The following is a 13,474-nucleotide window of genomic DNA, read 5'->3' as shown; positions in this document are numbered from 1 at the left end:
GTTTTACTCCTTTTCTTCATACTTTGTCTCTTTTACTTAACTTTTTTCTTTGATCTGTGTATATTTTCTTTTGCTGCACTTTGACTTCACCTTTTTTTTTTTCAAGTCATCTATGTTTGCTACTAAAAGGCAAATCCCATGCCTCTTAAATAGTCCTAGAGTACTCTCAGAATAAACAAATGATGGAAAGAAAATTCTTTCTTCCAAGGAAGGCAGCATTCCCAACAGATCTGTACTCTTATATGACTTTCTTTCCACATTGCTTTAGACTGCGGTTTCTCCTGGGTTCTGTGACAGCAGAAAGCTTGGCTGTTTATCTTGGCTTCTTGCAAGTGTGTGCTTGTTAGCTCAAGCATTTGAATCCTTTTAGGAACCTGATTCAGATAATCTCTCATGATGACACATACTCTCATGTCCTTTTAATGATTTAAATATCACTTAGCCATAGAAAATAATTGTTTTTCCCTAGAAATACTTAAAATGTCATCATATTATCACCTAAAATATTGTCAAAACACATACACACACGCAGAAGTTGAGAATGGTTTAAGAATATTAATATCAACAAATGTGACTTCCAAGTGTCTTTCGTGTCTTCCAAGAAAATACTCTGGGTGCATCGAAAATTAGTGTCCCCACTGTCCTGGGAAACATATGTCTTAGGTGTAGCAAGAAATGATATTTCTTCGTTTTAAAAATGCATTTCAGGATAACTTCACTTTTATAGTTGCTTGACAATAGGTCTTCTCAGGTGAAATCTTTTCCTGAAGGTGGAAAATGTTTTCGAGGGTGTATAGAGATTTGATCAGTGACAGTGGAGAAATCCTGAAGCAGAAAACAGCTGGCCCATCCCTTCTCCCTTCAGTTCAGTAAAGAAAGCCAGTGTCAGCACCTACACCTAATTCCCTCTATGTAAGTGGAAAAGTGACTTAATTTATTAATCTATCAGAGAGCATCAAACAGTTATTTCCTTTAAGTGTCAATCAGCTCAAGCTTCCGTTTATTAACGAAGTAAAATGGCTCAACCAGTCTTTTGACTCAACCGTGAGTGAAATTGGCTAGATATCAGTCATGTCAATGACGCTGTCTAGATGGACTGGTGGTTTGGGGGATCATCGAGATAAAATACTGCTTTCTGAAGGTCAGAGTCTACCCAGGTTAGCTGAGCATGTGATTGGCTGGAGCAGGGCAGCAGCGGAAGGAAAGATGATAAACATGAATGAACCTGTTTGCCTACTTCCTGATTTCGCCTGAATACTTATTTAAACTCAAGCTCCCCCTACTAGCCTCACTCACAGCTTGACACTGCTCCTTCCTAAACAATTTAAGACCATGCTCTATATTTCCTCTTTGTGCATTTTAATTTTTAACCATTTAATGTTCACCTCTGTTCATTCCAATTTCACATGCCTTTCTACCGCCCTCCCCATTTCTCACCCACTCTTTTTTTTTGTTTTTGAAAGAATGATCATTTTTAGAAGGAAATGATAGGAAATACATTGTTTGAAACCTGAGGGGTAATCGGGGGGGAGGTGCCAAAAAGCTAGAAAGCAAGATTTCTCTCACCCATAGTCTCCTTTATTGACATGTTCAATTAATCCTGGTTGAACAAGGCATACATGCTGGGAACATTTCCATTGCTGTCCTGAGCATGTGCTGTAAAGATAAAAAAATTATGAAAGTGGCCTGGCCTTTAGGGAGTGTACTTATAAAATTAGTAACCAGAGTTGCACCTTGTTAAGGCATAAAAGATATTTTTGACTAATGTTAACCATATGACTATTTAATTCTTGGCAAAAATAAATCACAACACATGTATTAGCTACCACTCAATATCTTCCACTTCAGGCAATTAATAAATGAAATGATCACACAGTCATTGGAGTTTGAAAATATAAGACAATGGAGACAGTAGATTCAACACGTTTGTAATTGTAAATTTTCTGCAGGATAATCAATTTCAAGGCAGCTTTGTTTTATATGTAGTTACTGTGTTCAAGAACACGTGATTTTCCTGTAGTATATCAGAATGTTTAAAATTAAGAGGTTTGTGAAAGCAGGCCCACTGTCACAAACACCACACTCAAACGTTAAAAGAAATATCCATGATTAGCTTTTAAACATTTATTAAAATTAAATATGCTTATAAAAATCTATGGGTACACTATATCTTATGACTTATGATTCTATCTGTATTTAAATATATGCTTTGTTTCACAAATGTTCCTTTTATTTGAAGAAAACATACACAGACAGTAGAATTCAGTACTGTGCCGCTTAAATTCATTACCAGGAGTTGCAGTTTTCTTTAATTACTGATCCTTCTTCATAACGTTGACCATCTCTGTGGCAACCTGTCAACATACCATGTAAACAAATCAAAATTCTAAACTGAGTAATAAGTAAACTAAAATTGTATTTAGTTTTTTCAAATATGCAAAAAAATTTGGTGCCCATCTGAAAGAAATCCACATAGGGTTTGTGTCAAGGTTTGTATATCGAATTCTTATGGGCTTGTTCCATAAGCTTCTATCTTTACATTGTGTATTTGTTCCAACTGAGAGGATTTGTAAAGCATAAAAACTAGATTACTGAGGTATTAATCACTAAATGCACTCAAAAAAATAATTAATGTATTTAAGTAGGCAAGCAGTAAAACAGTGTTTGAATTAATTTATGGCATTTCTTACCTTGAAAATCTAATCAACTCTCATATGTAAATATGATTAATTACATATGCTTAGAGGAAGGAGCTCAAAGTGTTGAACCAAAATATAAAGCTATTTCAGTGAATTCACCTTACAAAGATAAACTCTATTTTCTCTTCAAAATTTAGATCAGGAGAAAAATTTATACGGTTGTAGTCCTTTGTGTTCCAAGTCCAAATGTTTCTCAACCATTAACCAAAACTCGTTGCTATTTTACCAGACTCTATAAACTACTCCAAAGAGATGAATGGTGAATTATCATTATATGAAAACCAATCAGTAAGATATGGTGAAAATAATACCCTGGCTACAAATTAAATCCCTTTTGAAAATGTAACTTACATAAATTTAAATTCATGCTGAATTAGCAAAAGTAGCAAAATTCGCTCCTTTGTCATGTGAAAACTTTTTTGACGGAGACATGTCACTGATAGATCACAACAATGGCCCTTAGTTACATAAAATGAATTCTAACTTTTTATTCATACAATCATAGGAGAAAATCTACATGTTTAGAAAGCACTCCAAAGGACCTGGTTTAACCACCAGCCACAATGTCACAAAAGCCACTTACAAATTAGCTATCTTCCGATTTTTCCAAAAATTGTTTCACAGGAAATATTTTACAACTGCCCCTCTTCAGCATGCACTGTGTTCTCACAGTTCAATCTTTTGCTTAATGAATTTAAAAATCTCATTGTATTTTCATCTATCCATCTTTTCCATGGATTTTTGACATTCTACTCTCATGAGAAGAGAGAAGGAAACCACCTCTCTCCTGGACCACAGGGGAGGGGAAAGATTTAACTTTAAATCAATTTCAGAGTTTTAATTACTACCCAGGATTAAACACTTTTTGTAAATGAATTTCTATGTTTGTAACTTACAAAGACCCCGGAAGTTTTACTACCTAGGAAAGCAACAGAAAATTCATGCAACAATTCAAGTTTTATTCAAAGTCAAGGGAAGTACTTCCTTGACTAGTTCTAAAGGACATGAGGGGCAAAATCAAAGCTGATTTTTAAAAATTTATACTGAAGTATAGTTGATTTACAATGTTGGGTTAATTTCTGCTGTACAGCAAAGTGATTCAGTTATACATATATATGTTCTCAAACCTGGTTTTTAATCAAAACCGATGAATGTTGCTTGTCCAGCATACCAGTTATACAGATAAAGGGACAAGAAATCACAAAGGTCCTGAGGAAAAAAAGGCTGTCCCTTCTCTAACCCGTACCCCAGTTATTAATTTTGAAGTAAAGAGAATGTTATCACCGTGCCCACCCAAGATCATTAGTACTATATCTAGTGTTAGCAAAAGTTCCATTTCTTGGTCTTCCCTCCTTAATATCAAGTCAGAGTTGACTATAAGAAATAACGTTTGCTGTAATCTCACTTGAGAGTTGGCCTCTTGAACAAAAACCATAATCTGTTCATCTGAGTCTGGCCAAGGTGCTGACAAAGTGAAGCATCAACTTCTACACAATACAGAAACGCAGTCCACTCCCTTCCTCCACTCTTCCCAACTCCAGTGTATCCCTCATCCCCTGAACAGCATTTAGAGAGATCTTTTAAAATCTACATTGTGTCACTCCTTGCTTAAAATCCTCAAGTTATTCCCCATCAAATTTAAAATTAAACCAAACTTCTTACAATGACCTATAAGACCTTATCCAAAATCTCTCTTCCATAATCTTTGTCCTCATCACTCCTGTTGTGCTGGCTAAAGGGTTTCCATGATACTGATGAGGATGGAGAGAAGTGGATGAACATAATTTGGAGGCAAAGCAAATGGGACTAGCTCTTGGACTGAGTTTGGAGAATGAGGAAAAAGAGGAATCAAGGGTGTCTCACTAGGATTTTGGCCTGAGCCATAGAGAGGCAGTGAAGCTAATATTGAAATAAGGAACAGGCTTACGGCAAGAAATCAAGAGTTCTGTTTCGCATATTTTAGATTTAGATTAAGTCTAGGTTAGCCATCCTAATGGAGAATATCAAGTAGAGTAGTAATGGAAATTCAGAGTTAAGTCATGATTGGAGCATGAATTTGAGAGCCAGCAACATACATATCTTTAAAGCCTTGAGACTACATAAGAGGCTGCTTGAGAGAGGGTTTGTAGGTAAGAGAAAGACGTCCAGGACTGAGCTCAAACTCTGTAGCTAACAGACATTCAGAAGAGGAAACAGGGAAGGAGTGACCCATGAGGAAGAAGAGAATTCAGGTGAGGGTAGAGTCTTGAAAAGTAAGAGAAGAAAGTATTCCATACCAACAAAAAAAGTGTTCACCTACACAGAGTACTGCTGAGGGATCAAGAAAAGAACAGACATCTTAATATTGCATTTGGAAACATGGAAGTCTTCAATAACCCTGCCAAGACAGAGCTCGGTAAAGTAGCAGGAAAAAAGGTCTTGTAGGAATGAGCTGATGAGAGGCTTGGAAGTCAGGAAGTGAGATGTTTCCTTCAGATATTTTTGCCATTAAAGGAAAGAAGGAAATGGGATAATAGTTGGTTAAGGACATGGAGTTGAGGGAGGGCTTTTTCAAAGTTGGAAGCTACAACTACCTACTAACCTCCTGCAAGAGAATATCTTGTAAATGATGTTTGCTCACTTTCTTAGTTATTTCCTTGGGGAAAGTTCCTAGAAGTGGAAATTCTGGGTCCAAATTGATGTTTGGGCATCTTTAAGGCATTTAATTCATATTGTCTTTTTTTTTTTTTCTTTTCAGAATGATTTTACCAATTTACATTCACCAGCAGTTGAAAGAATGAGTTATCCTGTGTCACCCTAATGCATAGACTGTAACTTTGGTTCCCATGTTGGGTACCACCTCATCATGGAAACAGAGTCAGAGTTAGAAATTAATCTTTGATATTGTCTAGCTCCATCTCCCAAGCAATGCCTGAATCCTCTTTTGGATTATACTAGTTTTAAATGAAATATATTTCTTTTAAAATGCTGATTTGAGAACATGATTGACATTTAAAAGTAGCAGAAAAATTGGGGGAGTTAAAAAAAACATTTTTTTAAATCAATAATTTTGTAAATTGATTGATCCAGGAGAGAAAGGGAGAAACGATGCTTTAGGAGAGAAAGAGGGAGAGGAGAGAGGAGAGAAAAGGAGAGAGAGGGAGGGAGGGAGGGACAATTATAAGGATGAAGATTTTGAAAAGATAAGAGACAGTGGGATTTAGAGCTCAAGAGGTGGAATCTACTCCATGGAAACAGTAACCAATATGGGGGTACTTTGAAAATTATGATGATGGAGAGATGAGAAAATTCCTGGTGGCTTTATTTCCTCAAGGAAAAATGTATAAAGCACTTCAGAGTGAGTTAATCAAACTGATTACACCTTGACATAGATAGATAGATAGATAGATAGATAGATAGATAGATAGATAGATAGATAGATAGATGATAGTAATGGTTGTTGAAATTAAAGGAGTTTTGCAACTTTAACAGTCATTAATACAAAAATGAGGCAAATCAGATATTTGGAAAGTGAAATCAGTCTCTTGATTTGAGAAAAGATGACAATATGATGTAGCTTATTTTAAAATAACTTCATCATAAAGTGTTCTAATAACTGTACTGGTCTCAATGTCACTTCAGGGAAGGCAGTTGCCTGCTCTAATCAGGAGTCTGCATCCCAGGGGCAGTCAGTAGCACTGATCCTGAAAGGCCAGACTCCAGGTAAGCTGCTACAAGGGGTTCCATTATCCATCTTTTAATGAACACTAGAGTAGCAGTATAATGAGTATGAGAAATGGGCTTTCACTGGCAAAATTAGTGGCTTGTTAATCAGCATAATGGATATAAGTAGTCAGCTCTTATCGGTTAAATTAACAGCAATAAATTGATGTAGATTAGCTAAAACATTTAAAAATCACATCCCACTCTCATACTCCACAGTTTTTATTTATCTCTTAAGGTCAAAAGCCTTCACTCTTAGACCTGGTGCCCTAGGATTGATCTCTACAGGGTCCTGTGTCCAGCCACTGGGTAGGAGGATTTATCATAACCTGACACCCTCTGTAATATTATCACATGGGAAAATTCCAGTAAATTTTTCAAGCAAGGTAGGTGTGGGAACATCTAACAGGATGGGGACCTGAGACTTCATGAAGCTTACAGAGGTTTATGGATTGGTGTATATCTCCCTACCAGTATATATTTTTGTAACAGTATGCACGGCAGAATTTGGACTGTGATTTATCTTCATTGTAATGTGGTTAAGGAAGTTGTGGAGGGATAAATAATCCTCATTCAATTCAAATGTGTCAGTGGTTTACATCCATTTTTTACCAATGTGAACATAAGAGTTGTGTGTAATCAAATTAGCTTAGGTCTGTTCACAGCACATGGTCCACTAGACTCTTTTCTTAAGATCTGCTACACCAAGAGATTCTGTCTGGAAAATCCACTCTGGTTCTGTTTCAAACTCTATCACTTGTTTTCTGTATCTGACATTTGAAATCCTCCAATGACTGGAAGTAACCAGCAGAGATAGGACAAAACCCAGAAGGAAGATGTTTACTCATATGTCCAAACCAATTTACACAAAAGGTACATATCTATTTATTTATTTTTTGACATATTTATATTTTTAAACCTTAAGATAATATACATAGTTTTAAGTCCCAGGTTGAAAAAGAAATGCAGTATAAGAAACTAGACAATAACATGTAACTAGATACTTGAAAAATATTTAATAAATTAGTGAATGAACTAGGCAATACCATGTAAGTAGATAACTGAAAAATATTTAATAAATCAGTGAATAACTGAAAAATATTTAACAAATCAGTGATGCTTTACTAGCATCTCAGAGGAAAGTCTCTTTATACGGCAAAAAATTAGTATAAATAGTATATCATTTCTATTTATTTTAGTTAATTTTGTAAAATTTTTAAATATTGTGTAGTGTTATTTTCTTTTAACCAGCTACTTTCATAAGGAAGATAAAACAAAAAAAAAAATCACTTTCATGAGTGCAAAAATAGTTTACTGTGAACATTTGCTACTAAACAAAATGATGAATTGCTTCCCTCCATCATGAATGGAATAAAAACTATGCTGGGAACATAAGTTCTACCTAAAACATGACCCTAAATTAAAGTCTTAGGAAAATCCTAGCTTTCAAGCAAAAATGGACATTAAAGAAGCAGCAATTTCTTTTCCAAATGGGTTACATGACTCAAATAAGAAAAGCTCAAATACGTTTTAGCACATCAAAAGCACCACAGCTGATCCATAATATTTATCCTCAACTTCCAGGAAGATGACCCTATTCGTACTTAACATCTCTCAATGAGTTCTCATAACTAAGATAAAATCTTAAACTCCTGATGTGGCCTATAAATCCTGGCAAAATCTGACCTCTACTCACCTCTCAAACCTCATCTTATGTCACCCCCAACCCTCCACTGATCATGACTCTCCGGAAGTGGTGGCCTCCATCCAATTCCTGGGCAGCACCAAGCTCCTGGCTCCCAGATCCCTTTCTGGTCACCTCACTCTTCAAAGTCTTCAGGTCACCTCACTCTTCAAAGTCTCCCACCCAAGCTAATGTTATGTATTATTTTACATGTTAATGTTATATTCTGGTATACTTTCTCACCGCACCCTAAGCGTTTCCTTCAGAGAATTTAACACAATTTGCAATTGTACAGTGAATTTGTTAAATATCTTGTAACCCCCACATATAACTTGACTGTCACTTCCATGAGGATAATATCTTGTCTTTTTTCTTCCCCATGGTTGCCCCCAGGAAAAGCACAATGACTGGCATGGTGGAGGTAGTCAATGAATATTTTTTGATGAATGGCTAGGTCTGCTATTTCTAAGAGACTATCTGCCACTTTTTAGGGTGAAATAAATGTTTGCTGAACTGTTTACTGGTAAAGACAAAGGCCCGGCATTAATTTTTTTTTTTATTGAAATTAGTTGATTTACAACGTTGTGTTAATTTCTGCTGTACAGCAAAGTGATTCAGTTATACATATATATATTCTTTTCCATATGGTTCGTCACAGAACATTGAATATAATTCCCTGTACTATACAGTAGGAGCTTATTGTTTATCCATCCTATACCTAAAAGCTTATAATACGTGTGTGTTTTAAGGAACACTTCCTCAATTTTACAAACAAGATGACATTACTGAGAATGAAGGCAACAGTCAGCATCTGGATCTTGCTAGAAGGATACCAAATCCTAGCTTATCCTACATTGTCTTCTAATTGTAATCTCCACTCACCATCACCCATTTACAGTCATGTGACATAGCTCCGAGGAAACCTGCATTGCTGCCTGTATAAGTGGAGCAATAGAATTTTATTTTGTGTTTTTGGCAAATTTTGGATATATCGATTGCTCGGATTCTATAGCCATTTTACTATAATTAGACCAATACAGGAAATACCACCATTTTCCTTATGAATTATTTGTATTTATTCGCTCAGTCTTAGACTTTTAAAACTACCCTATATGGAGCACTCTTTTGTTTTTAATAGTTTAAAACCCCAGATTGGCAAAATGAAACAAAACAAAAACACACATGGTGACTCTATTTGGTATTACTTAGGCAGAGAGGGTGGCCAACTTTATTTTGCCTTTGCACTGGTTTAAATGGCATTGCTATAACATAGGTTCTAATGCTGCAAGGTCCAATAGTCTCATGAAATAGTAAGTAAACTGTTACATAACTCTGCAGAGGATCAGGCTTGTGAACTTGATGAGATTCTCTAAGAGGTTACACTCAAAAACATGTGAGCGATTTTTTTCTTGTCAATACATTTTACAAAAAAAAAATAAAGAATTTTAAGTAACTTTTATATAAGTTGAGTGAGTATTCAAAACAGAATCTAGACCAGCCTTCGTGGCTGTCACAGCAGAACTTTCTTGAAGGCACTAGTCTGATGCGTGTACCCGGCATCTAAACCAAAGCATGTTAACAATCCTAAGAAATTTATTCTGGTGATCGAAATATTCATTTTTCATTTCAACTTAAGAAAGGAAGGGAGGAAGGAAGGGAGGGAGGGAGGGAGGGAGGAAAGAGAAAGAGAAAGAAAAAGAAAGTTGGACAGATCTTGTTATGAACTAGAATAATGCTTGAACACATTCCCAAAGCCTACCTTCTGGATACCAAGGCTTTGTGTGAGGAGGCCATTCCTTCTTTTCACGGCAAAATGACTTGTAATCAGGACAGCAATCAGAATTCTCCCTTTCACAGAATTTATCACAGTAACACAGTGCATTTGTCTCATAGAACTGAGTCACACAGGCATCATCTCTGTCTTCACAACAACCAAAACTTCTACAGTAGTGCCCTTTGAAAATGGCTCTTTTGAATCGAGTACCTTCCAAAATGGTGTGATTCCTAGTGAAATTAGCTCCTGGGTCCACTTCTCTTTGAGATAAATACTGTCTCTCCATCCAAATTTCTCTGGTGAGATAAGCAAGGATTAAAATCTTATATCCAGTCCACATTCTCCAGAGGTCAGGTGCGGCTCCCACTTGCTATTATATTCAATACCCTTGGCCTTGGGGCTTCTCCTTGGAGCCTGAATTCTAATCATCAAGACAACTCAGCCTGAATTCTGAAACTGATCCTTTACTTGAACTGAGTGTATTTCTTGTAGTTAAACATTAATCAAGAATTTCAATGTTTGCCCAAGATAAGGTAAGTGTTAGAAATAGACCATTGTCATTCCTCCAACGTTTAAATTTTATATTTAATATAATGGGAAAAAATGTCCATCGCCATAAAAATAAATACCTAAAAATCTTAGGTATAGATGATATATTGAATATTGCTTGCTTCCAAAATAATCTAGATTCTTAAATCAAAAACCTCTCTGGAATACACATGGCCCAAATTATGGCTGTAATAACTACTGGCAAGGTGTAGGGAATTCAAAAGTCAAAAACAATTTTTCATCACCTACTTTCACCGCAAGTAAAATCCAGGCTCTCCTGAGGTTGTCTGCTAGGATCTGTCATAACAATAACACATGCCCAGTCACACATTGGCTTGATTTCCCATGTGTACCCCAGTCACCTACCAGAAGCATTTTGATTTAAAGGCTTAGTGGAGCCTAATTCAGCTAGAAGTTCCCTGACGCTGACCTTAGTTTTCTCTACCTGAATCTCTACTTGACATCAATACAGGAATCTGCAGTATCTGAAAGGCAGTTTATAGTCAAGAAAAGTCAATCCTGTGTGTTAAAGATCTGGGGGGGGTGGGGCCGGGTAGGGGGTAGTTGTGAAGGAAACTCAAAGGTCAAGATGTCTTTCATGTTTCTGTAAAGCTGTGCAGTTTGCTATACCGTATTTATTCATTAACTATAATAACTCCCTTTGGATTGGGGATAAATAACCAGCAGACGATGATTCAGCAAGAGTAGCCAGGTTGCCTAGAGGAAAGGACTTGTCTTGACGATCAGAAAACCTGGACTCTTGTCCCTGAGCTTACTGTTGACTTGGCTTTATGATCTTGGGTTCACAATTTTCTTCTCTGGTCCTCAGTTATTTTCCTATAAAATGAGTGTCTTCCTCTCCAAAGTTAATCCATATTGCCAACCATTCAAACTTGTTCCCCGACTTTACTCTGTAAATTATTTGACTCAAACTTTTATCTTCATTGTTTCCCTTTCTTCTGGCACCTTCCTCTCAGGCTATAAACCAATGCAAGTCTCTTTATCTTTTGTTGTTTTACTTTTATATCATCATGGTGTCAATTTCCATAATCCCACTGTCTCTCCAATCCCAAAACTGCTGGCTCTACTTCCTTGTCACCAGCTGAGTCACTAAACTACTGCAAAGTACTGTCTCCAGTCCCACCGACCATCGCTAACATCGATTCCCATTGACCTGTGTCCATCTTGATCACACCTGAATCCTCTGCAGCATTTAACCCTGTGTAGTGAACTAGTCAAGAACAGGAGCCAAAGAATTAGACTAATGAAGTTCAAATCCTAGTTTCACCACTGACAAGCAGCACATCTTTGAGAAAGTGGCTTAGTCTCTCTATACTTTAATTTCATCATCTGCAACATTTAGATAACAATATTTATTATCATATCAGGTAGGTGGGAAATTTAAATGAGATGATACATAAAGTACTTAGCACATCATTCATGCTCAATAAATGTTAGTTATCATTCAAAAGTACAATCTCCACCTAAAAACTCTTTCCTCCTTTAAATCCGATGTTTTCATGCTCTCCTCCTTCACGTCCCATTTTTCAAAAGGTTCCCAATTTATCCACTTACTCTTGGACTCACTTCCTTCTCTTCTCTGTGGTCATTTAAAGTGTTCTCATCAATATCCTCAATCCTTTCCCTCCCTGGTCCTCACATATCATCTTTCCTCAAAACACCCAGCATTGAATCAACCTAAAAGCCATGGGCTGCAAGACTCTGTATGAGGTGGACCTCCAAAACTGGTATCTCTCTGGCCTCAACTTAAACCATTTTACCCCTCAATCTTATTGGTCTGGTCATCACACTAACCTTGCCCTTCCTCACCATGCCAGGCACACTCTTATCTTAGGACCCTTGCACTTGTTGTTCCTTCTGCCTGAACCATGCTTCCCTGATATACACATGGCTCAATCTCTCATCTCTTTCAAGCCTTTTTTCAAAAGACACCTTCTCAGAGAGACCTTGCCTACACTTCCTACCTAAAATGACACCCCACCTCCAGCCCCAGCTCACTCTATCCCCATTCTCTGTGCCTATTACTAATATATTAACATTATATTCATCAATCTTATTTATTTTCTGTATTTCCTCTCCAGAAAGCTCTACAAAATCATAGAATTTTGTCTATGTATAATTTGTCTGTTGACCATTTTATCTTCATCACTTAGTTCCTGACACATATTAGGCACTCAAAAAGCATTTATTCAATAAATATATGAATCCTACAATTTGCATTTTCTACCCCTGTACTATGTCTATCGGGTACTGTTGGAGACGATCCACCAGCTCATAGAATTGCTACCACCACAAATTTTTTGACTGGTCTCAGCTAAGCTCTTAAGTGTTGCTCATATTTCTTTAACTTTTTCCCTTTGGAGCCATTACAAACCTTGATTTCCTAACTTCCTAGAGAGTGTCACTTTCTAGGGAAGACATTCTCTCAGAGGTTACCAAGAAAACAAAGACAACAAATGTTAATCCCATGCCTTCCTGTCATCAAACTCATAAACCAATCTACATTTGCAGCCATCCTCCCCATCTTCCTTCCAGACTCAGAAGATGAGGTGTCATCCTGTTCCCGGGAAATTCTTCCATCTACGATTTTTAGTCTTCCACCATTTCTCTTAGTCCTTCACTTATCTCTTGGTTCGTATACATCTTCAACCCTTTTCTCATCCAATGACTTCAGCCCCTGAGTAGGATTCAGCAGACGCTGTTGACACTCTGTCCATATTCCCATCATCCATACTATTTTAGGACAAGCTGGCTGAAATTGCATCCCTATGAGTTAGTGATCAGAGCTCCCTCCTTCCCCGGTCCCACTGCAGAACAATCCAGAAGTGCTAAGAATTAACACCCTCCCTGTAACCCAGAAGAAGCCCTTTAAATAATGCATGGAAGAGTTGATGTATAAGTACCCCACTCTCCTTATTCTTTGATGGGTTATCTCTGATACCCACATACACATAACTCTCACCCTGAGGTAAGGGTGGGAGTCCCACAGTCAGAAGGGATTGACAGTGGTGCCCTAACTTACTTGTTTACAGCACATGGTTAAAT

The 13,474-nt window shown here is 37.0% G+C and overlaps 1 protein-coding gene across 2 annotated transcripts in view; it reads right to left on the bottom strand.

Annotated features, from left to right (window-relative positions):
• The window catches only part of TINAG (tubulointerstitial nephritis antigen), an 85,182-nt gene extending 74,891 nt beyond the window's left edge, over nucleotides 1–10,291 (bottom strand). Inside the window, exons 1-3 of one of the 2 annotated variants that reach the window (XM_061195173.1) lie at nucleotides 9,845–10,291; nucleotides 2,291–2,354; nucleotides 1,567–1,656 (exon numbers count right to left, since the gene is read on the bottom strand). In XM_061195173.1, coding sequence (XP_061051156.1) covers nucleotides 1,567–1,656; nucleotides 2,291–2,354; nucleotides 9,845–10,199 — 509 coding nt within the window. In that variant the 5' untranslated portion in view covers nucleotides 10,200–10,291. The remainder of the gene's footprint in view (nucleotides 1–1,566; nucleotides 1,657–2,290; nucleotides 2,355–9,844) is intronic. The other variant, XM_061195174.1, reaches the window with a different exon arrangement.
• Nucleotides 10,292–13,474: the final 3,183 nt, after the last annotated feature.

The sequence above is a fragment of the Eubalaena glacialis genome, chromosome 7, assembly GCF_028564815.1.
Source record: "Eubalaena glacialis isolate mEubGla1 chromosome 7, mEubGla1.1.hap2.+ XY, whole genome shotgun sequence".
Classification (NCBI taxonomy): domain Eukaryota; kingdom Metazoa; phylum Chordata; class Mammalia; order Artiodactyla; family Balaenidae; genus Eubalaena; species Eubalaena glacialis.
Note: the sequence above shows the minus strand (reverse complement) of the source record. Positions and strands in the feature narration are given on the sequence as shown.